Source organism: Cervus canadensis, chromosome 10 (genome assembly GCF_019320065.1).
Source record: "Cervus canadensis isolate Bull #8, Minnesota chromosome 10, ASM1932006v1, whole genome shotgun sequence".
NCBI classification, from domain to species: Eukaryota; Metazoa; Chordata; class Mammalia; order Artiodactyla; family Cervidae; genus Cervus; species Cervus canadensis.
The window spans coordinates 2880098-2904968 of NC_057395.1; the positions used below are offsets into that span (position 1 = coordinate 2880098).

At 47.4% G+C, this 24871-nt stretch overlaps 1 protein-coding gene and 1 pseudogene across 1 annotated transcript in view; both read left to right on the forward strand.

Moving 5' to 3' along the window:
• CCDC3 (coiled-coil domain containing 3) overlaps positions 1 to 17584 on the forward strand; it is a 102157-nt gene extending 84573 nt beyond the window's left edge. The window contains exon 3 of the mRNA XM_043479676.1: positions 15809 to 17584. Within this exon, the coding sequence (XP_043335611.1) occupies positions 15809 to 16084 (276 nt within the window). The 3' untranslated portion in view covers positions 16085 to 17584. The remainder of the gene's footprint in view (positions 1 to 15808) is intronic.
• Positions 17585 to 22888: 5304 nt separating this feature from the next.
• On the forward strand, positions 22889 to 24352 carry LOC122448354 (annotated as a pseudogene).
• Positions 24353 to 24871: the final 519 nt, after the last annotated feature.

The following is a 24871-nucleotide window of genomic DNA, read 5'->3' on the forward strand; positions in this document are numbered from 1 at the left end:
GACCCATCTATGAACCATAGAAGATTTCAGGAAGTTGGTTTTAATTCTTGCCTCTGCAAGAGGAATGCAAAAAGGGAGGTTCCAAGCACCATGGGAGGCCAAGGAGGGTGGATTCCATGCAGTCGAGGGATAGGAAAGGCTTTGTGAAGGTGGCATCAGAGTCTGGCCTGAGAGAGGGTGGCCTGAGACAGGCCAGGTAAAGAAAGCATTGAGAATAGAGAGTCTAGAAGTGATGGTTGGGGTTTGTTCAGGGAACAGTGAGACTAGTTCAGGGTGCCTGTAATTTAGTGCTTCATGATGTCAAGTCAGCAAACTAAACGAGGACAACCTCCTGGTGGGCTTGGTTGCCTTTGAAGGTTTCTGGGTAGAGAAGTGATGTAATCCAAGTGTCCTGGCATGTACTTCCCAAGCAGAGGAACAATCAGATTACTTTCCCTTCTAGGAGATTAAAGTTACAGACGGGCCTGGGGGATGTCTGTGGAAGCCCATTCCAGTCTCGTTTTCTACTGTTTTTTCCTGTGTTTTAAGACTTTCAAAGCCTACAGATGGTCTCTTCCCCCCCAACAGTGACTTTCAGAAATAAGTGATTTATTCTTCACATCTAAAAGGGATTGTCTGTCTTCTCTCACTCACAAAGGGGAAGGGAAGGAAGAGATGTCCTGTATCTGTGGATCAGACATTTGGTAAGCATCAGGACAATGTGTGTTTTCTGAGCCCAGGAGGCTCTGGGCTCCCCGCCTCCCCAGGCTGTAAACTGGCATTTAGGGAACCATCTCTTTCCGTACATTTCCTGCTTGAGAGGAGACATCTCTTTTTAAGCGGGCATTTTTTCTTCTAGACTCAGCCAAGAGAAGATGTTAGAAACAGAGGCTCCTTGGTGTTCAGGCAGTGGAGGGCCAGCCTCTCTCTTTCTACCGTGTGGTGGGATAATACAAACTTTCTGGATTCCAGTTGGTGGCAGAGAGTGAGGAGCGGGTGGACGGGGGTGTGGTGGGAAGAGGAAGTGAGGATGAGAAGGAGTGTGGGAGAGACAGAGGGTGCTGGGGTAGTTAGCAGTAGGAGCTGGCACCATCCCATGGAAGGAGAGTGTCAGCATCTAACAGAGCTTTCCTGCTGCCAGGCCCTTGACACGGCTCTTCAGGCCTCACACCCACCCTGGCGGTTAGATATGGGGCCTATTTTGTAGAAGGGTGTGTGGGCTGCTTGAGGTTTGGCCACCTGCCCGGGACCACCTGGCTGACCAAGGAGGTGCGGGGTTGTAACCTTTTTCCAAAGCATCTCCTGACACGGAGAAGCCTGGAGAGAGAAGGGGCAGATCCTGAGCTGTCCAAGAGGCAGATCCTGAGGCTTCCAGGCAGGGAGGTCCAGCCTGAGTCTGCAAGGGACCCCAGAGGCTGGCAGAGTGGGGCCACTCAGGAGCCTGTGCCATGTGGGTGGTCGTGTTGCGGCTTTATCCCCCAGCCTGGTGCCTATGCAGAAAGCAAAGGCAACCTGGAGAAGTGGAGGCCAGTGTGTGAGGGCAGAAGTGGAACAGATGTCGGGGAAGGTAGGGTGGGGTGGAAACCCTTAGGGAGCCCAGAGGTGAGGCCTGGAGATGGATGACCCTGGGGGCATCAATGCACTTGATGCCATGGAGCTGTGCACAGAAACTTGGGTATGTTAAGGTACATTTTGTGTTCTGTGTATGTTGTCATTGTTCAGTTGCTAAGTCACATCCGGCTCTTTGTGACCCTATGGACCGTAGCCCACCAGGCTTTTCTGTCCGTGGGATTCTCCAGGCAAGAATACTGGAGTGGATTGCCATGCCTTCCTCCAGGGGATCTTCCCAACCCTTCTGCATTGCAGGTAGATTCTTTATCACTGAGCCACCAGGGACACCCTCTGTGTACGTTACCACAATTTAAAAAATTATTTGAAATAAGAATAAGGCCTGGCTTTTCCTCCAATCAGTCAAGTCTATCAGTGGGCAGGGCTTCCTGCCTTCCGGCTCTATCAGAGGGTGAATGGGTGGCTGGCTGCCCGCTGTGGGCTGACCTCCCAGCAGATGTGCACGCCCAGCCCTGGGGACGGGATCCCAGCACAGAGGCAGCTCTGGCCACAGAGGATGTATAAAGTTTATGAGTCAAAAGGTCACCTTCTCAGGGACTAGAGTGGAATTTGATGTTCATTAACTGTGAGATTTTAAAAGCCACGCTGACGTCCTTCTTCACTGAAGTTGCTTCCTTAATTCATTTTAAATTGACTATCCAGACTGACTGCTTGCTAGTGGGATTAGGAACAGGGAGGAGGAGGTAGGCACCTGGAATGCTGGTCTTCAGTTTTCTTCTTTGGTAACTGAAACCACTGTGTCACAAGCAAATGTCATATGTAGTTTGCCCAATTTGGGGGGGAGCAGGGCAGAGGAGGGGGAAGTAGTTGGAAAGTGGTAGTTCAGGGAAAATGGCCTTCTGTGGGAGGCTGAGGGTCGGGGAAGCCCGGAGAGGAAAGCCAGGCCCCAGGAAACCTTTTGAGCTATCGGTTTGCAAATAAAATCTCCATATTTGAAGAGCTCTGTCACAGAGCTTAAGAGCAAGGAGCACCGCCTTTAAAGAGACAGGAGTCTGGGCTTTAGGCAAATTGCTTCCACAGTCTGAGCTTCTTTTTCTGGTCTCTAAAATGGGACAAACAGTGCAACCTACCTTGGGACTCAAAGGTCAGAATTTAATAAGAGAAGGCATCCAAAGCGGGTGGTAGTATGGTGCCTGGCACATGGATGCTGGATAAACGGTGGTTATTGTTCTGTTTGCAACACCAGAATCTGGAGACGAGCAAGTCCCAAGAGTGGGAATCTTGGTACCTGGGTACATAACAGCCCCTCCCAAGCCGTGAGCTAGTTCTGACAGGTTCTGTCCCATGTCCCCAGCTGGTCACGTGTTTGGCAACTGCTCCTTCGTGACTGGGGTTGGGAAGTGTCACCATGCCCTGGCTGCTGGTCTGACCCTGATCAAGCTCCCCCGACCTTTTCCAGAGCATAGCTTTTCTTACCTAAAATGGCAACTGCAGCGTCTCTGTGAGTCCTTCGGGGCCAGGACTCGATCACAGCACATCCCCGGGAAGCTGATGCCGGGGATGCTCCATGGGGCTAAGTATTGCTGACCACCTGTGCACCCAAGAGCTGATCGATCATCCCTTTGAAGCGTGTATGACTTTAAAATCATATACTGATTTCTCATTGTACAAGTGAAACATACATGAATACAGTATTTGAATACTACAGGTAAAAACACTTTTACACTCTGAGTCCCAGGACCCTCCCTGGAGGTGACCTTCCAAACCTTTGACAGGGTTTCACAAGCATGTATGTAGACTCTGAAAAAAACAGTTTTGTGGGTTTTTTATATGTGTGTGGTATAAATGATATCATAATATATGAATGGGTCTGCAACCAGGGAGGGTGGTCCCTACCTGACAATATATGTTGGAGATTTTTATCTTTTTAATTGTGCATTGTATTTCATCAGGTGGGCAGGCTGTAGTTTATTTAGCCCTTCCCTTACTGACAGGCATGAAAGTTGCTCCTATTTTGTCAGTCTTATAAACAATTCTGTGACCATCCTTCCTTATCCCCATTAGGAACATCCGTGCATATTTTTCCAGATGGGTAATGAAAGAAGGAAACATATAACTTTTATAGGTTAAATCCAGAATGAAACATAAACTTTCATGGCTTTATTCCCTGAATAGGAGTAAGACAGTGTTGAATCAAGGGTTTATTTAAGAAAAAACAATGGGCAGGAAGACGGATCAGAAAAGCATATACTTTGAAGCAATTTTTAAAGTTAGTAATGGTCTGTAGTTTTTGATCTATTCAAAATATGTATAGAACTGTTTGGGTTCATAATATGTTTTAAGATTCATATAGAATCCTTCTGGATTTTAAAATTTTGGCCAAGAAATTTTTGAAAAGGAAGATTGTATCTTGTAATATACTTTTAATGTAAAAGCCCCATGAGATGGGTGTACTACCCCATAGCTGAACAGGACAAAGTTGGTCCAATCAGATCTTAGTGTCTAAGTCAGAATCCTGAGGAAGGAGGTACTACAATCTATGGGAAAGGGAGGAGTATTTTTTAAAAAATATTTATTAGGCTGCACTGGGTCTTACTTGTGGCATGCAGGATCTTTAGTTGCAGCATGTGGGATCTAGTTCCCTGACCAGGGATTGAACCTGGGTCCCCCTATGCAGGGACCGTGGAGTCTTAGCTACTGGACCACTAGGGAAGTCCTCTATAATTCCACTAATTCCATCTAATAATTCCACCAATTCCACCTAATAATTCCACTTTCAAGTGTCAACCCTAAAGAAATAATCCTGATAAAGAAAAATGTGGCGTTTTATTTTCTTGAACATTATTTACAATAGCACAATGTATAAAAACAGCCCGTGTGCCCAACCAAAGGAATGTGTCTAAATAAATTAAAGAGTAATCTTAACAATGAAATAGGTTCAGCCATCAGAATAATGGAACTCTCGGACTGTAAGGCTTTTATGAAATGAAAGCTTGAGAAAGCCAAATTCAAAATTGAAAATACAGGGTAATTTATAACCGGGTTAAAAAAAAAAATCACACCAGTAAAAGAAGTCATTTTTACTGGTGTGACTCTTTTTTTCTTCTGTTTTTCAGTAGTTTCCAATTTTAAAAATACTTAGCATGTAATAGTTTTGTAATTCATTATTTCAGTCAACACTCTTTTGTGCACTTACTCTATGCACTCTAGGCACTGTATTAGGCACTAGGGGGTAATAGCAGTTAAAAGTGAGAGAGAGAGTCCCGGTTTCATAGCTGGTGGAAGAAAGAGATTAACCATTATTTAGCCAACTGATCATGCTACTAGGGGTACGAGCAGAGTACCAATAGTCATTAGGAGAGGTTAGTTACAGGATGGTAAGGAAAGACATCTGAGGAGGTGCCACAAGAACCAGAAGGATAAGAAGTAACCTGCTATGCAGAGTCATGGAACAGCATTTCAGGAAGATGGAACAGCAAATTGTTAAAGAGGTGGCTAGGAAAAAGTTTGGTTGTTTGTATAATGGAGCAATAATTAAGGCATATTTTAATTTTTCTCCTCACAGCTAATATCTCTTTTTCATTTGTCATAGAGTCTGGCCATAACCATGCAGAGTGGGTAGGATTCTGTAATCTAATGCCTTTTACATGTAAAATGTGCCCTGGCCATGTTATTGAAATTTTCAAGTTTGCAGGGACTTGTGCCACATACCAAGCCGGAAGGATGGCCCTTGAAAGTTGGCAGAGACACATCACTGTGCTTGAGTATCTGTTTGTCATCTGTGGTTTAAGGATTTTCCAGTAATATTTTTACCTATTAAAATACTGATGCTGGGATATGAGGTTAGGGACTGAGCCTATATGTAATTATAATGGTCAGCATCTAGTGGATGAACTGCTTCCCACATGCCTCCATGCAGTCTCACCATTATCTGAATGTCCACTTTCTGAAAGGAAAAACAGCCATGTAGCCTGAGCCAGATTTGAAGCTCTCACTGAATCCCACCCCCAGCTCTGCTCCTTTAAGGACAGGCGGCTCCCAGGCTACCTGTCTTGATTCACTAGCAGAAAAGCCTGTATCTGGGTTTGATAAATTCTCCGGAGCAAACAGACCCTGGGCTGAGTCAGGCCCTGGATGTGGCATGTGGACAAGTCATCAGTCTTTGGGAAGTAAACAGGAGTGCGCTCACAGCTTATAAATCTCTGTCACATTCCCCAGTTGGGCTGGGCGGGTGGCGGGAACCCTTTGGGTTTTTTAGCCAGTACTGATGATGCCAGGAAAACACAACAGGCATCGGGAGGAAAAGCAGAGCCTGGTCCTTAGCTGCCCTTTCCTTCCAGGAGAAGGGCTGGACACTGAATGCTCAAAACCTGTGGGTGTGAAAGGCCCCAGGAGATAAGCCTTGATCCGAGATGGGTCAGGACGACAGTGCCTTTGGAGAGAGAGCAGGACAGAGCAGGCGGCTTGCTGGGGCCAGTTTCTGCTCTCAGCTTTCCCCTACCTGGTGGACCCTGGTGGTCCCTGGTCCAGCCTTCCTGCTCTCAGCAGCCTCACCCAGATGTCCTGAGATCAGAGGGGCTGCCTTTAGGTCATCTTGGACCGAGTTCAGAGGTCCACAGGGCACGGTGGAGGCTTCAATTTGGCGTGGTGTTTCCTTGGGCAACAGCAGTGACCCAAGGCCTGGAGCTTCAGGAGCTAATCAGTGGCTGCGGCAGGAATGAACTTGGCCCCCATCCCCAGTAGCAGCACGTCTGTCAACTGCTGGGTTCTAGGGGAAGCGCCTACACCAGCAGGCCCTGTCCTTCTTCCTCTCCCACAGCCTGAGATGCCGTGGAGGTGGAGCACATACATCAGAAGGCCAGCGGCCAGATCTTTAAATAAAACCCTGAGATCCCAGTGACCAGGAACAGCACCCATGCCCCCAAAGAGAATCCCTGCATTGGCAAGTCTACCGTGGGTCTGTTTTCCTCCCACTATTTTCATGGGAAAGAACCCCAGCCCTGGCCAATGAGAGCCTGAAATGCCCAAGGAGGCTCTGACCAAACATTCAGAGGCATGGGACCTGGGGAGATGTCTTTGAGGCTATGACTGGGGCTGAGGGAGGACCGTGACTCACCATGGTCACTGACTCATCGGTGGCAGAACTGGGACTAGATGGAGGTGCCCCTGTTTCTACTGTGATGCCAACTGTCTGGAGTGAGTTTCTAAAACACAAACGATCGCACTCTTCTTTCTGCCTTCCCTGGATCTTTTCTTCCTTGCACCATGGAAGGTACTCAGAACTGAAGGAGAGCTGCTAGCTGCCTTCTCACCCCAGGGTCTGTGATTTCAGCCTTGCCTCCCTTGGTAGGTCCAGAAAAGCCTCAGGGGTTGGAATCAGTGTTCCATGACCTCGTGCTTCCCAAACATCCCTCCATCCCAATGGAAAATGGTGTCTGCAGAACTCCCTGGAGAGATGCAAATTCTCCCACAAGAAGCTGAGAACCTAGACTGAAAGGTCACAGAACGAGACAAGTTCAGTTCCCATCAGTGAGGTCCACATGCATGTGATTCAGTGGTTGGTATTTCCTAGCTCACAGCTGAGTGGACTAGCTAGGGAGGTCTGGCCTCCTCCAGGCCTAAAGCGATGGGAAACCCTCACGCTTGAAATCAGTTGTTGTTGCCTGTTAGAGGGTTCTGCCACAGCCAAGAGAGAGTGGGTGTAGTTATAGAGGTTGAGTTAATACAGGACCAGTGAGCATGGTTAATAGGTTAGTGTGTATCACATCAAAGAGGGACACATAATATGCAGAATTTCTGAAATTTATGTGACCAAAAAGATCTCCATTTGTCCCGCTGTGAGCATCTCATGAGAAGAGCATTATGTGGACTTCACTTTGGCAGGGCTTTATAAGTGCATTTATCGGGAGATCTGACTGTATTTCTCTGTAACTGAACTGGTAAACTTCCCTCTCGGTGGTGGCAGGGAATGGACCCAAAGCAGTGCCATCTTTCCTAGTTTTAACTGTGGTCTATTCAGGAGTTGAGCACTGGCCTTTTAAGACTCTGTCTGCTTCTTCCACCATTTTTGGGGTCTTTCTGAAATGTGTGGCATCTCCTGAATTTACCTGGGTTCCTATAACCTAGCATCTCCCCTTGGAAATTCAGTCTTTTCTCATCTCCATCATGTCTTGCAACTTTTGTGGGTTTGGTATGGGATGTCCAAGACAACCTGATCAGCTGGGCCTGGGAGGGAATCAGAAGAGAAATGCATGAACTTCAGTTCAGTCGCTCAGTCGTGTCCAACTCTTTGCGACCCCATGAACCACAGCACGCCAGGCCTCCCTGTCCATCACCAACTCCCGGAGTTCACCCAAACCCATGTCCATCAAGTCAGTGATGCCATCCAGCCATCTCATCCTCTGTCATCCCCTTCTGCTCCTGCCCCTAATCTCTCCCAGCATCGGGGACTTTTCCAATGAGTCAACTCTTAGCATGAGATGGCCAAAGTATTGGAGTTTCAGCTGCAACATCAGTCCTTCCAATGAACACTCAGGACTGATCTCCTTTAGGATGGACTGGTTGGATCTCCTTGCAGTCTAAGGGACTCTCAAGGGTCTTCTCCAACACCATAGTTCAAAAACATCAATTTTTCGGTGCTCAGCTTTCTTCACAGTCCAACTCTCACATCCATACATGACTACTGGAAAAACCATAGCCTTGACTAGATGGACCTTTGTTGGCAAAGTAATGTCTCTGCTTTTTAATATGCTCTCTAGGTTGGTCATAACTTTCCTTCCAAGGAGTAAGCATCTTTTAATTTCATGGCTGCAGTCACCATCTGCAGTGATTTTGGAGCCCAGAAAAATAAAGTCTGACACTATTTCCACTGTTTCCGCATCTATTTCCCATGAGGTGATGGGACCAGATGCCATGATCTTAGTTTTCTGAATGTTGAGCTTTAAACCAACTTTTTCACTCTCCTCTTTCACTTTCATCAAGAGGCTTTTTAGTTCCTCTTCACTTTCTGCCATAAGGGTGGTATCATCTGCATATCTGAGGTTATTGATATTTCTCCTGGCAATCTTGATTCCAGCTTGTGCTTCCTCCAGCCCAGTGTTTCTCATGATGTACTCTGCATATAAGTTAAATAAGCAGGGTGACAATATACAGCCTTGATGTACTCCTTTTCCTATTTGGAACCAGTCTGTTGTTCCATGTCCAGTTCTAACTGTTGCTTCCTGACCTGCATACAGGTTTCTCAAGAGGCAGATCAGGTGGTCTGGTATTCCCATCTCTTTCAGAATTTTCCACAGTTTATTGTGATTCACACAGTCAAAGGCTTTGGCATAGTCAATAAAGCAGAAATAGATGTTTTTCTGGAACTCTTTTGCTTTTTTGATGATCCAGGGGATGTTGGCAATTTGATCTCTGGTTCCTCTGCCTTTTCTAAAATCAGCTTGAACATCTGGAAGTTCATGGTTCACATATTGCTGAAGCCTGGCTTGGAGAATTTTGACCATTACTTTGCTAGCATGTGAGATGAATGCAATTGTGTGGTAGTTTGAGCATTCTTTGGCATTGTCTTTCTTTGGGATTGGAATGAAAACTGACCTTTTCCAGTCCTGTGGCCACTGCTGAGTTTTCCAAATTTGCTGGCATATTGAGTGCAGCACTTTCATAGCATCATCTTTCAGGATTTGAAATAGCTCAACTGGAATTCCATCACCTCCACTAGCTTTGTTTGTAGTGATGCTTCCTAAGGTCCACTTGACTTCACATTTCAGGATGTCTGGCTCTAGGTGAGTGATCACACTGTGATTATCTTGGTCGTGAAGATCTTTTTTGTATAGTTCTTCTGTGTATTCTTGCCACTTCTTCTTAATATCTTCTGCTTCTGTTAGGTCCCTACCATTTCTGTCCTTTATTGAGCCCATCTTTGCATGAAATGTTCCCTTGGTATATCTAATCTTCTTGAAGAGATCTCTAGTCTTCAGGGGTCCTTAAAGCCAGTTCCTGATCTTACCACAACAGGGAGTCAGATGGACTTGGGACAGGACTTCACAAGGGCCACGTGGAACCCAGTGCCCACTTTCCAAAGGTCGTTCCTGCTTCTCTGTTAGTTGCCCACTTTTAAATCCCTAAACTTGATTCTGTTTCAGCCTGCATCCCTTCATTCATTAAGGGCTTTATTCCATGCCAGGTGCTAGACACAAAGATGAAAAGACGGAGCCCTTGCACGTGAGTGGCTTTGATTGTCCAGGAGAGAGTCAGACTCACAATGTGATAAACTTAACAATGGAATGGGGAGAGATGACATGGCTCTTTCTGGAGAAATCAGGGAAGGGTTCACAGAGGAGGTGACCCTGCACCCTTGGAGAATAAGAATCGTCTCAGGGTTTGTGGGGTAGTTAGTGGAGGTTTCCTAAGCAGGAGTGCAGAGGCATAGATAACTGGAGGGATAATTGAGGGAGCCCCGTGTGGAGGAGTTTTTCAATCAGTTAAGTTCAGGATGAGTAACAGTCATAAAGGTTCATATGCTGTGGTCACTGTATGTCAGGAGCTATGTCAAATGCTTTACATCTCTTGTCTGATTTTACTTTTAAAATATTTGGCTTCGCCAGGTCTTAGTTGTGGATGTGGAATCTAGTTCCCTGACCAAGGATCAAACCGGGCCCCCCTGCACTGGGAGCAGAGTCTTAGCCACTGGACCACCAGGGAAGTGCGTATTAACGTTTCATCTTCAAAGTCTGTCTGTAGTGGAGACGTCACTGTCCCCGTTGTATAAATGAGGAGGGGGAGGTGCTGAGGCAGCTGCACTGACGCCGACGAGGCCCCGCAGTCAGATGGGGCAGCCAGGATGCCGTCCCAGTGGTGCTTGGTTCTGAAGCCCAGGGTGCCGGATGCCTGCGGCGTGTCGGGGCAGGGGGAGCCCCGGAAGCAGTGCCGCCCGTGGGAAGAGCACCCCGCCCCAGCTTGGCCCCCACCTCCGCTCGCCGGTCCTCCACGGCCGCGCCTTCAGCTGCAGCCTGTCTGGGCGTGTGCGCTCCCTTCTGGGCTCCTGGCACAGGGGGACAACGGCATTTGACTTGGGGTGGAGCAGAGGACCGGGCGCCAAGTCAAACAGAGTCATAGGAACCTCAGCTTGTTTCTCCAGAGAGTCAGCGGTAAAACTGCCCTGTGGTCACTCCTGCGGCTTGGGACTTTTCTCGGTAGCGCTGGGTGTCATCCAAATTATTACTGTCGAGTCATTTAGGAAGCAGTTCTGCTCTGCCTTGGCTCCGCTGCTCACCTCCTTGCCCCACTCTCTCTAAGAGGTTTAAAAACAGTGGTAGAATGGAGAGACAGGGCCCGAGAGAACTAGGGCTGAAGCCTGGTGGGCTCGCCCTCAACACCCCCAGGAGTTCCCTGCTTCACACAGAAAAAGGAGGCGTCTTGGCCTCTGGCCTTGACTGGGTCAGAAGACACAAGGCAGGGTGAGCTTTGCGGAACTGACAAATCGTGTGACCAGTGACCCACTTCAGAGCGCCTCTCACCCTGAGAGTGGATGCTCCTGGGCAGTGTGCGTGGTAGGTTCCAGAAAGCTTATCTTTCCAGTGTCCCTGGGGAATCACTTTAGAAACAGTGTGTTAACCACTTTGGAAAGAGTTGTTCTGTGAATTTCCATCTGGAGGTGTGAAACTGGCAGCAGTCTGTTGGGAGAATCCCTGAGAACTTGAGCAGGCCGCCCAAAGTAGTGCTCACACTTTGGTGTTTGAAAGTGGTGTGAAAAGGATGTGGGGTGGGCAGTGAGGGTCTTGGCGGACTCTGGGACCCTTTATCCTTTGCATGCCTCCACACTCCTTGTCCGTTTTCCCTCCAAATGCATCCAGTTGTCAACTGTTACCTTTGCATCTCGGTTTGCCTTGAGTGCCTCTCAAGATGAGGGTTCCAGAATTTTCTCCTATAAAGGGCCAGGTTCAATTTTAGGCTTTTTGGATCACACCATCTGTGTTGCAGCTCCTCATCTCTGCCACTGTAGCAGGAAAGGAACCACAGACTATGTGTAAACAAAAGACTGTGGCAGTGTGTTCCAATAAAACTTTATTCACAAAAAGGGGTGGTGGGCCACATCGGGTCTATGAGCCATAGTCTGCTTACCTCTGTTCTTGGTTTTAATTTCCTCCTTTCCCCCCTCTGTTTTGAATCTCAAGAACAGACGTGAAATATTAAAAAGGCAAGTTGTTGATTAGTGTTACCACTTTGGGACTTGCCTCATTTTTAACATTTCAGAAAGTACACTTTGTCTTTATAGGTTAGGTTATTTAAATTGAAAACAGCTGTGAAGGCAAGACTCCTCTCAATGAGCCTTTGTGTGTCTGCTGCCATGAAACAGTAATTTTTAATGTACTGTCTTTTTGTTTATTAGATACAGAGCTTAGTGGCGGAGTAATTCAGGAAGCACTTTGCAACATACAGTGCCAGGCATGGTGTAATAAATGCTTCTTGCTGGAATGAACAAACATGTATCATCTAGAGGTGATTCTCCACTGCATATGGATTCTATACATACAGTAACACAGATACAGTTCCTTAATAGGAAGATCTCAGAGTCCTCCTCCGTCTTTCTGCTCCAGCTCGGACCCTGCCCATGTCAAAGGGAGGCTGTGGGACCAAGAGTGACACAGTGACCAAGGAGCTCTAGTCATTCTATTCATCCTGTCTTAATAACTACCCCCTTCTAGCTGTTTCTGTGCTACATCTTGGTTTCTCCAGGCCATTGTCATGGTGGTCTTTAGAGAAGGGAATGACAGGGAAGCCTGGTGTGCTCCTGTCCTTGGGGTCGCAGAGAGCTGGACACGACTGAGCAACTAAACAAGGAGAAGAATGGGGAACAGCTGGCCCCTGGGTCTGAGGGATGCCTGTGAAGAGTGTCGATGTCTCAGGGGTACACTAACATTCTGCCAAGAGCTTGTGTTTTTAATTAATTTGTATTGGAGTAGAGTCGCTTTACAATGCTGTATTAGTTCCTACTGTACAGTAAAGTGGATCAGGTATATGTATACATATATCCACTCTCTTTTGGAGTTCCTTCCCATTTAGGTCAGAGCAGAGTTCCTGTGGTATACAGCTGGTTCTCATTAGTTATCTATCTATATACAGTATTAATAGTGTATGTATGTTGATCCCAATCTCCCAAAGCACCTCTTCTTTTCCTGCTTGGTGTGTATACATTGGTTCTCTATTTCTGTTTTGCAAAGAAGAGAATCTATACCATCTTTATAGATTTCACATATATGTGTTAATATGACATTTCTCATGTGTGTGAAGGAAAGAGAGGAGGGAGACGAGGAAGTCACAGTGAGGCCTGAGTGTAACTTGGGAACTTTGTGCACCATTCTTTTTTACATTTATTGTTTTATTGGAGGATAACTGCTTTACAAATGTGGATCACCATAGTTATACAATGTCTCCCCACCTGTCTAGGTCGTCACAGATCACCAGGCACTTATAATGTGTCCACCAAGTCAGTCTGTCTGTTCTTTGTATTCCTGCCCTACAAATAGGTTCAACTGTACCTTTTTCTAAATCCCACATATATGCATTAATATGATTTTTTATGGCTGAATAATATTCCATTATATATATTTGTAACAGATCTTTATCCATTAAAAAATGGCCCTTTTCCCTCCTCACTCTGGGGGACCACAGATGAATCAGGTAGTTCCTGAGAGCCCAGGCAGAATAGTTACACAGAAGAGAGAGATGCAAGTGTCTGTCTTGTCTTTTTGTTCTTTAAAATCCCACTAAATAACCCAAGTTGGAGTCTCAGGCAGTCTGGGTTGTGTTTCAAGGCTGAAGAGCTCCACTGTGCTCACAAGTCTGGCAGACACTTGCAGAATAGTTGGACAGCCAAAACTACATCACAAAGATACCAATCACAAAGCAAACACAAATAAGTCCTCAGGGTAAAGGGGATGGGCGTGTAGGGGTGAGGACCAAGGGAGGAGAGGTAAAGAGAGGCGGGACAGAAGAGACTGCAACGAAGGACATTGCTGCTTCAGGCAACCTGCATGCTTCCAGAAAGGGTCAGTGAAGGAGGGAGCAAGCACCCTGTCCACTGCCCGCCAAGGTGATACTTGTGTGTTGTCTGTGGGTCCCCAGCCTGCAGGGGGGAGTCACCCATGTATAGAAATCTACCGCTCCAGCCTGTTCCCAGCGGGACTTTTCTTAGCGGTAGGAAATAAAGGTGAGAATGTTGGAAGGACTGAGTTTCCATCTACTACACAAGATGAGGTCTGAACCTCTGTCATCAATCTCTGGTCAGCGAGAGCCCCCTGGACCAGGGTCTGCAGGGCGTGAGGAGAGCCTCCTGCCACTGCTGGCCAGAGCGGGCCGGTCTCACAGACTTGCAAGGGGTGATGCTGGACTGCCCCCTGTCTGCGCTCTCAGGAGGCAAGGGGAGAGAGAGAAGTAGAGAGTTAAGGGCAGGGAGAGGATAAAGGGGAGTGGGAAGCATTGCCTGAATAAAGGTCCTGAAGGGTCCTGAGGCCCCAGGAAGGCAGACTTACCAAATGTGGTGATGCTAAAACCAGAGGTTCAGGTGGCCTCTTTGCTTCCCCGTGGGTGACATGTTCAGTGGTCCCAGGGGTGCCCAGAAACTCTCCCCAGAAGGGGAGACACTGAGCACCACAAGTGTGTTACCAACCAGGGTTCTTGGCCTCCTAATCAACAGGAATTGGTCAGAGGCCTGGAGAGAAGTGGGAGGGAGGACAGACAGGTTCCCTTGCTTGCCTGCTCCTCATGGTGGTTGTGATTTGTATTTTCCTGATGATTAGTGATGTCCAGCACCTTCCACATACCAGTTGGCCACCTGTATGTCTTCTTTGGAGAAATACCTGTGGAGATCCTTTGCCCAAGAGGGTCTGGTGAAACTCATGGATCATTACAGTGTCCATAGCCAGGACTGGTGTCTTTTTTAATGCTTCAAGATTAACATTTTCACTTATAAACATACAAATTGCATATGCAGGGAAACATCAGTTCTGTGGACACAACAGAATACTAGACAGACATGGGCAGGCAATCAGAAGGAGGTGTGCAGAGATGCATGGGTGGGCAAGACTCCTCCTGGGTGGATCATAGTTCTAAAGTCACTTTTGTTCACAGATAGATGCCAATTTTTTGTTGGGGCAGGGGAGAGGGATGTCTTATGTGGTCACAATGCTTCAGCCTTCTTTGTTGTTTTCTCTGTGTGTGTTTATATATAATACTATTACAATTACTATTTTATTAGATATTTATCACATAATAGAATAATTATAATTATTCTAGATGATATATAATATGTATTTTTGCACATGTGGGAGTGTTTCTATCAGATGAAGCCTCAGAATGACTAGATCAAAGGCTAAATGCAGTTTTCATTTTGATACAGCCAGATTGTTCTTTATAGAAGTTTACTCTCCACCTGCAGTATATGAGAATGCCTATTTCCCCAAATATGGACTCAGATTTTACCAAATGGTAAAATCAAAATTTCATTTTGTTGAAAGAAATGAATCCATTGTGGATCTACTTTGCATTTACCTTATTAAAAGTAGGGTTAAGCTTTTCCTATGTTAAAGAGATAATCATATATTACCTTTCCTGTAGACAATCCATATTCTCTGTGCATTTTTCTGTTTTGGGTTTTGTTCTTTTGGGTCACTAGAGCTGTCTTTTTTGCTAGAGTGACAAATATTTAGGTTTTTTTTTTCCTGTAAGAAACCAAAGGGCTTAGGTAAGAAACAACTCGATTTTTCAGAAGAGGTGCTTACTTGCGGTTCATCCCACAGCTACTAGAAAGATTTCCAGAATGAGGGTATTTGCACCTTGGTGTCAGCAAGGCTCTTTGGCGGAAATACCCTGAAGGCCCTCTGTGGACCAAGTTTCCCTAGGTGATCCTCAAGCTTTGGCTTTCCTGGAAAATGTTCTAGACAGATTCGAACTGAACAGGTATAAGTGCTGACTGCTCCAACAGGGGAGGGACAGGATGCAAATGGATAAGCACGTAAGACAAATCCCAGCATCTTTTTACAGCACAATTATCTAGGTACCCAACACAGAAAGCAAAAGAGGGGCTCTGCAGTGGGGTCCACAGGGTGGAAGCAAAAAGTGGGTATGAGGGCTGGCCTTGTTCCGGGGTCAGGCCATTAGTGACTGGAGGCCTGTGCCTTAGGGCTGGCAACCCCAGGAAGCTTACCTGGGGAGGTTTCTGAAACTTACCTGCCTCTCTCTCCCCTCCGCGTTTCCTCCCTAGCTCATGTGTTCCTCGGTGCAGAAGGCCCTGTTTGAGGAGGAGGATCACGTCAAGAAGCTGCAGCAGAAGGTCGCCACCCTGGAGAAGCGGAACAAGCAGCTTCGGGAGCGGGTGAAGAAGGTCAAGCGGTCCCTGCGGCAGGCGCGGAAGAATGGCCGCCACCTGGAGCTGCTGAACCGCAAGCTGAGCGAGAAGCTGGCGGCAGCGGCGGGCGCGCTCCCGCACATCAACGCGCTAGGCCGCGAGCCCGCGGGTGCCCCCTACCTGCGGGGTTAGCGGGCATGGAGCGCCAGCCTCCCCTGGTCCCGGGCGGGGCCCCTTCCAGGGAGTGGAAAGGGAGGCGGGACTTGTACACGCACATAGCTCAAGAACCCTCGTAGATGATGTTTTTACTCTGCATTTGGTAGCGGCTACTGGGTTTACAGGGCAAGTCTCCTGTCTCCTTGGCAGCCTGATTCCTGCCCTCCCGTGTGCCTGGGGCCTGACCCTGGCATCGAGGAGCAGCTGGGAAAGTGCACTTATTAGGGAAAGAACATTTTAGAATCTCTCTGGGGGCACAAGGACCCAAGGGGTTCGGCCTCCCTTTTCAAGGAAAGGCAGTGTGGTCTCAGTTCTGAGTGGCAGGACCACCCTGAGCTTGGAGGAGTGGGGGCACCTTCTGGTGTCATTAAGACAATGAGCCCGTCACAGGTCAGGGAATGAAGCTGGGAGTCGGGTGGCAGGTAATTGAGTAGGGTGAACAATACCTGCTGTCCAACAGCAGCTGCCCAGCATCCCTGGAGACTCCATGGGCCACTTCAACCTAAAGGGGACCTGCCTTTATGGGCCTGTCGTGTTTCATCACAGCACATTTCTAAGTTGGAAGAGCCTGAACCTCCATGGCTGAATTCGAGGTGAGCTGACCCAACATGCTGTGAAATTCTGTTGTGCAAAGACATTTCTTTACCAACCGGGGCCTGGGGACCTTGCCTCATAACTGTCTGTGCTCTGCTCATGAAAGGGCTTGTTGCAGGCCTCCTGATCCTGGCTTCTTTACACAAATGCTTTCCCCCCACCTTGATGGTCCAGACAGACCCCAGCAGTAGTGCTTCTGTGTTGGCCCACTTCTCACTGCGGTAGATTCTGTGTATGGTCACTTCACCTTCTTTGGGAAGAAGCCTTTAGCGAGAGAGGTATTGTGAATATCTTTTACTTAGTTTTTGCCGTGCTAACATTTGAGCCCTTGACTTATCCACGTATGATCAGATCCCAGGTGTGTGATTAAGTAGTCATCCACTCCTTGGTTATCTAGACCAACCACTTTCCCTTCCCTGCCCCGTAACCACCCCAGATATAGGAGGGCCCGATAATGCCATCCTCTCCACTGGAAATGCTCAGATTTCCATCCACTGCCTTTAGAAAAATCATGTCCTTCTTGCTCTCGGAGACTGTCCGGGGCATGAGCCTTGTGTCCCTTGGTGGCAGGCGATGGCCTCAGGGGAGAAGTTGATGTCCCGGTCTGCACAGCAGGGGGGCTTCTCAAGGGCTCTTCACTGCCATGCTTCTGCCAGCACTTTATTAGTCGTAGTCTTCACAGTCTGGTACAACAGGAGGTGCGTCTTCTGGTTTCTTCTTCCCAGGGACGTTGCATCCTGGGAACGTCTGCAGGAAACCCTGCAGTTTCACTGCCACCCATGGGTGATTCACAGCCAGCGTCTGGAGAACTGTGGAAGCTGGGTCTCTTCAGATGCGTTATGTTCTGCCTTTTCAATAAAGATGAGCAGTAGTTCAGCCACAGCAGCAAAGTGATGTGTGTTTCTTCTGGAGCAGGGGGACTGCGGGATTTCCAGCTTGAGCCTGGAAAGGCCATTTCCATCCTCTGGGGTAAGCACCTGCGGGTCACACCTAGGATAAAGGGGAGACTGTCCACCTTTGCTGTCTCCTGGGTTCCCATCTTCCCACACACCTGCAGCTGAGCCGTGGGATCCTGGCCTCACCTCATGAGGGACGTGCAGCTTCATTACTCAATGCCTTTAACAGTGCACTCAGATCTAAGCCCACGGGAACTCCCCACGTCCCCATTATCCGCTGCGCTGTCATCTTACAGCAGCCCTCGCCACTGGCTCATTGAACAAGTAGGAATTGTTCATGTGGGAAAAACCCAAGAACTGCTCAGAACTTCACATACTTTAGCCAACCTATCACAGCACGGTCTCTGAGCCATGGGGTTTTGTTCCACTTGGTGCAATTTTGCCAAAGTCATATAACAAGCAGGAGGTCAATAGATTGTAGCATCTTTTAAACCCGTGTCCCCAGGAGTCACAGACTCATGGCATATGGCCCATGCCTTCTGTGGCGTGAGGCTTCTGTGTCTGAAGGCAACCCTCACTGGACTACGGGTCTGGGCCACTGTCGCACACCACCCTCACACCCCTCCCCATCCTCATTTTTTTTTTTTTTAAATTTTTTATTTTTATTTTTTTTCATCCTCATTTATTTAAACACACATCACACATTTGTGGTACCTGCGCAGCAGCAGAAGTTAACAGGGATTCCTGCTTCTGTGGTGCGAGTCTCCATCTTCCTCGGGGGAGAGAGAAGGTGAACTCCGACCACATGACTACAGATCAGTTGTTAGCTCAGCAATGTCCACATTCTACGATGGTTTCAAAAAAAAAAAAAACAACTAAGTACCCAGAGTGGTTTAGACTCTTGCACACACATCTCATTTAATATTCCTAATAATTTCATCAATAGTGATTCTGATCACCATTCTCCAGGAGGAATCTGGGGCTTCACGAGATTACATTGCCCAGTGTACACACTAGGACAGGTGGCCCATCAAGGCTCCAAGTCCATCTTCCTTTCTCTGTTTGCATGTGCTCACCTGCAGGATGGGGATGGCTTCACTCCTGCCATAAAGGCTGTCAAGAGGGTTGAAATTACTCCTAAAAATGCTCAGCATTATGCCTGAGAGCCCATACGCACTCAATCGGTATAATACAAATCTTCACTGTGAGTGTTAAGTACTCACCAGAAAGGCCCAATGCATGTCATAAGGAAGAGGATTAGTGGGATTCCACGTGATCATCTCATCACCTTTCTAATCACTGTACAATATTCCAGCTCTTTTCCTTTTTTGTTTCTGAACCAGCTACTTTTCTTTCACAATCAGTAGTTGGTTGTTCCTCTAAATTTACCATGAAAATATAGTCCATCAGAAGTGTGTTTCCTCCCCTTCCTAGGATCGCACAACCTGAACTCCAGACTTCAAGTTTTATTCAGTGGATAGGCTGAGACCTAAGCCTGGGAAGTGCCTCTCAGGTAGCTCTGAAGGGCTGTTCCAAAGAGGTAAGGGAGGAGCCAGAACACATGAGTTTTTTCAAAAATAAAACCAGATAGACCATCAAAAGATTACTGTTAGTTAAGGAAAAACCAGACATCTCAAGTTAAGGAACTGCGTGCTTATCTATGTATTGGAAGATGGAAGAGTCTGGGCTCACTGAAATCATTCCTTTGATAAGCATCTTACCTGTCTAGGGCCAGCATCCTATTTCTCTCTATCCTGAGTCCCCTCAGGGTGCACAGTCAGCTGCTGCAGTGGCTGCTGGCTTGTCGGCCACACCATCCTTTGTTTACTGATATGGCAGGGGACATTCTTCATCCACACTCAAAGGGAAGAAACATCACATCCCTCTGGCCCACATCCAGGGTCAAATCCTTTCTCCTGAGTCCATATTGCTCCTCTCAAAACCTGGCTCCACCAATGTTCCCTCATCGTGTGTGTGTTGCCTTTTTTATTAAATAATTTTATACAACAAATTGAAAGTCATGTCAAACATAAATGCAGTGCAAACTGTTCATGTGTAAACAGAAAATGAATGCATACAAAATATGCACAATATCATGAGCCCTAGTGAAGGCACAGAAGCTAGAAGACTTGAGGCCAAGTAATGCCTTTGAACGAGGTTTTCAGGTAGAATATAGGATTCTGTATTTTATAAGTGAACAAAAAGTATTTTTAGAACCAGTATGACCCAAATATTGTACAGGACCTACCCTACAAAATTCATTCATTGTTCATTTGTTATTGAAGTTTAATTGGGCTGTATTTTTCTTTTTGCTAAACTTGGCAACTCTACTCTGAGCTTTAGTGTATTTTCACTGATAAGATAATATTACCTAGCTAGCTCATCTGACTGTTAAGATACTCAAACGGGGTACAGTGATAGCATGTCATGAATCTTTTTTGACTTAAACATATTCAGCTCTATGCCTATCTGCTGATGTCTCCAAAGAAGAGACAGTCAGAGAGCTAGAAGGAAACAGAGACTAAGACATGGAGAGGGAGACGTGCAATAGCAGGGACCACCCACCGAGCCCTCCGCTGCCTGAGCACGTGCCCGGGAGGCTGCTCTTGCTCTGTCCGCCGTCTCCCTGACGCTGCTTCTCATCATGTGAGCACCTGGTGGTTCAAGAGTGTGACTCCAGTGTTAAAAGATACTTACTTTTAAAACATATTTCCTAATTGGAGTATACTTGCTTTACGATGTTCTACTATACAGCTGCGTGGATCAGCGGTGGGTACACATACACCCCCTCCCTCTGGGGCCGCGCTCCCAGCCCTCTAGGTCGTCACAGACCACCGAGCTGAGTTCCCTGTGCTGAGCAGGTGCGTCCCGCTAGCTTCTGTTTTACACATGATAGCGTCTGTATGTCAGTCCCAATCTCCCATTTCATCCCACCCTCTCCTTTCCCTCCATGTCCACAGTCCCTTCTCTACATCTGTGTCTCTATTCTTACCCTGCAAATAGGTTCATCAGTACCATTTTCTTGATTCTATATACATGTGTTAATATACAATATGTTTTTCTCTTCTCACTTCACTCGGTATGACAGACTCTAGCTTCATCTGCATCACTAAAAATGACCCAATTTCATTCCCTTTTATGGCTATTCAGAAACAGTTTAGAAAGGATTGAGGCTGTCCTTAAGGACGGTGACACTGAAGGCCCCTGGACTCCCTGCCTCCAGCGGACACACCAAATGGACAGCGACACAGAGCAACTCGCTCTGAAGAAACTCACTCACTGGTTAAGCACCTCTTACAAAATGAGGGACCAAGATAATGCCTATGTTGAAATGAGTAGGAAAGGCTGAGACACACTCTTGCTAAAGCCCCAGTGGTGGCACAGAGCCCTACAGTTGAAAGGGAATAGCCAAACACCAGCTCCTCCTTGAAGGGTGAAGGGTCTGGACCCCCTATCTGCAACTCCAGGTTTTAAGATTCCCACCCAGAGGCCTCCAGACAGGTACCTAGCTCTAAAAGTCAATGTGGTTCGAATCCACCAGTTCCACAGACAACGGGAAACAAAGCAGCAGTTGTTAAAGGCACAAGCGCGCACCTCAGCAATCCCCTCAAGGTCAGCGCAGATCAAGCTCACCTCCCAGTCTCCCTCTGGATGGGGTCTACTTGGATACTTTAAATGCTGCTGCCTGAGGGTCAGGCCTCTAACTGAGCACCTATCTAGGGGCTGACTGCGATCCTCCCCAAAGGTACCACCCCTGCCTGCTCTCTCTGGCCTGCTCCAAGTTGCCAGGGCCCTCCCTGAAAGAAACCTGTACACACATCTGCACCTCAGCACTGGTAGCGGATGGGTCCCCAGATCAGCCGTCTATGACAGCCACCAGGGCGTGCCTTCAGAAGCCAGAGAGGACAACAGAGGCGGTTTTAAACTGGACATCCTCCTCCCCCTAGGGCTTAGCACAGAGAAGGCATACAGAAATGCTCAACTCCCAGTCCTGTCCCGAAAAGAGTCTATTTGTCTACTTCTAAAGCTTCTACTACCCACTCCAGTATTCTTGGGCATCTCTGGTGGTTCAGACGGTAAAGAATCCACCTGAAATGCAGGAGACCTGGGTTCGATCCCTGGGTTGGGAAGATCCCCTGGAGGAGGGCATGGCGACCCACTCCAGTATTCTTGCCTGGAGAATCCCCATGGACAGTCCACCAGGGTTTGCAAAGAGTCAGACACGACTGAGCAACTAAGCACAAAGCTTCTGCCTGAGGGTCAGCCTTCTAATGTGTTCTGCACCTAGGGGCAGACTGTGATCCTCCCTTAAGGGCAGGGAAGCCAGCAGACACCTTTCCCTCCAGCGTGTCCCGGGTTGCTAGTTATCTCCCTGGAAGGAGCCTGGACACATGTCTCTCTGCCCCAGCTTTTGTGGCTGCCTCCTCAGGGATAGATACCCAAGCTGCTTGGTTCTGACAGCAACAGGACTTACATTCATGGAGTGAACAAAGATGTTCTTAACCCATTGTTGACCAAAGGCATATTAATACATCTTCTGTTACCCAGACGTTATTCATTACACAACTTATGACTATCGTTATTACTCACATTTTGTGCTGTGAGGTTTTTGTTCCTACCTTATGTATATTACAAATGCAAGTTAATAATACTATAAAATTTTCAAAAATGATGCATCACCAAATTTTGAGTGAAGAAGGATTTTTTGGTCAATTTTATGCAGATACTTTCTCTTGATTGTCTGAGCAACATATACCTTAGTGTCTCAGGAGAAGATTGGAGAAGGAAATGGCAACCCACTCCAGCATTCTTGCCTGGAGAATTCCCATGGACAGTCCACCAGGGTTTGCAAAGAGTCAGACACGACTGAGCAACTAAGCACAAAGCAGACTTCAGCCCATGTGGTCACAAAGAGTCAGACATGACTGAGTGGCCAAGACAGAAGAAGACAGTCCTTTAGGGCTTCTCCGGCGGTCCAGTGGCTAAGAAACTGCCAGCCAATGCCAGGAAGATGGGTTCAGTCCCTGGTCAGGGGAGATTCCACGTCACATGGCAACTAAGCCCATGTGCCACAACTACTGAGCCCATGCGCCTAGAGCCTGTGCTCCGCAAAAAGAAGCCACCGCAATGAGAAACCCGCACACTGCAACTAGAGAAAAGCGCCCCCTGTTCTCCGCAACTAGAGAAAGCCCGCACACAGCAACGAAGATCCAGTACAACCAAAAATAAATTATAAAAAAGATGATAGTTCTTCAGGTATAGTTATCACTCAGATGATTTGAACATTAGACCAACAAAAAGACAAAAAGCCTTAGTGACTGACTCTGACACAGAAAGTGAAAATGAAACTCACGGTGTTGGAGGATGCTCCTCTGCTTCTGCAGAAGAGTGGACTGAAGACATTTCATGAAAATTAGAACACTTAATAGGTGTGTCAGATATAACGACTGAATGTATTAACCTGCAAAGCATTACTGAAATAACAGTTAATTTTGGGTAACTGCTTTTTGGAGTTAGTCGCTTCTCAAACTTTTATCACCAACAGAATGAAAAACCACATAAAAAGTATGATAAAGCTTTAAAATGGACTCATGTAACCGACAGTGACATAAATTTCTTTTAAAGAAATTTCTTGAATTCATAATTTTGATGGACAAATGAGAAAGTCACACTGGACCCATTATTTGAAACACCTATCTTTCCCAAGGTGATGACGAGAAGAAAGTTTGAACAAATAATGACATTTCTTCACTTTAACAGTAACTTGGAAACTCCACTCTCTGAAGATAGACTTTCGTAAGTTAACACACTTTGGGGTTATTCTGACAGTTCCTCATGGTGGCAGTGGTTGGGTGTGGTGCTGTAGAGACTGAGTTGCTGCTAGCACGGCAGCCACGCTTTGAGCTCCAGCCCGGCCTCTGTGTGCCCCCCGGCTCCACACCCCTGATGCTGCCCGGGCGCTGAGCCTGCTCTGGCCGGGACGATGGTGAAGTATTTCCTGGGCCAGAGCATGCTCCGGAGCTCCTGGGACCAAGTGATTGCGGCCTTCTGGCAGCGGTACCCGAATCCCTGTGGCAAAGATGTCTCGATGGAAGACAGTGCAATCTCTGACCAGAAGCTTCTGTCCCGACAACTCCTGACCAAGACGAATAGGATGCCCCACTGGGCTGAGCGACTGTTTCCTGCCAATGTTGCTCACTCAGAGTACATCCTGGAGGATTCTATTGTGGCCCCACGAAACTAGACCATGACCACCTTCACCTGGAACATCAACCACACCCAGCTGATGGTGGTGGAGGAACAATGTGTTTACCGTGCAAACTCTGATAACAGCGGCTGGACCAAAATCCGCCAGGAAGCCTGGGTCTCCAGAGCTGTCCAGGAATTTGGTCTCGTGCAGTTCAAAAGCAACGTGACCAAGACTATGAAGGGTTTTGAATACACCTTGGCCAAGCTGCAAGGTGAGGTCCCTCCCAAAACCCTTGTTGAAACAGCCAAGGAAGCCAAGGAGAAGGCCACAGAGATGGCACTGGCAGCCGGCAAGGCGGCCAACAAGCAGCAGCAGCAGTTCATGCGGCCAGCCCAGGCCCCAGACAGCAGCCTGGCAGACTACCGGCTCCAGTCCCTGTGGCCCTCCTCCTGTACTTCATTATTAAAAGCCAGCTTCCAGCCCTGTCGCCTGTCTGGGTGGTGGGCTGGGGGTAGGTGCGCTGCTTGGCATCTCCAGCACAGCCGGCTGGTCACCCATGTCTGAGCTGGGCCTCCTTACGCCTGCATCAGGTGGCTGAGGACAGAGGCGCAGTGACTTGCCTGGGGTCACGGCATCCAGGTGAAGTGGTCATAAATGCTAGACTGTAAGCTCCATGAGGGCAGGGACCATTGTTTTATCCTCTGATGTGTCCCAAGTATCTGAAACAAAATCTTGTGTGTAAAGGCACTCAATAAATACTTGTTGAATTCAACAAGAAAAAAAAAACAAAACCACTTTGGGGTTATTTTCTACCAAAATTTCAATTGATCTATATACCCAAACAGAGCTATCACTAAATGAGGCAATGATAAGGTGAAGAGGACAACTCAGATTCAAAACCTGTAAGCCAGAAAACTTACAAAATATGGAATTTTGGTCAGGATGGTTAGCGTAAGTGAAATTGGATATATATGCCACCTGAGATTTACGTGTGTGAAGGAAGGAAACCACAAGAAACAATATTATCGGTCCTACAACCTTATCTTGGCTCATGGCACCATGGTTACCAAGGTAATTATTACA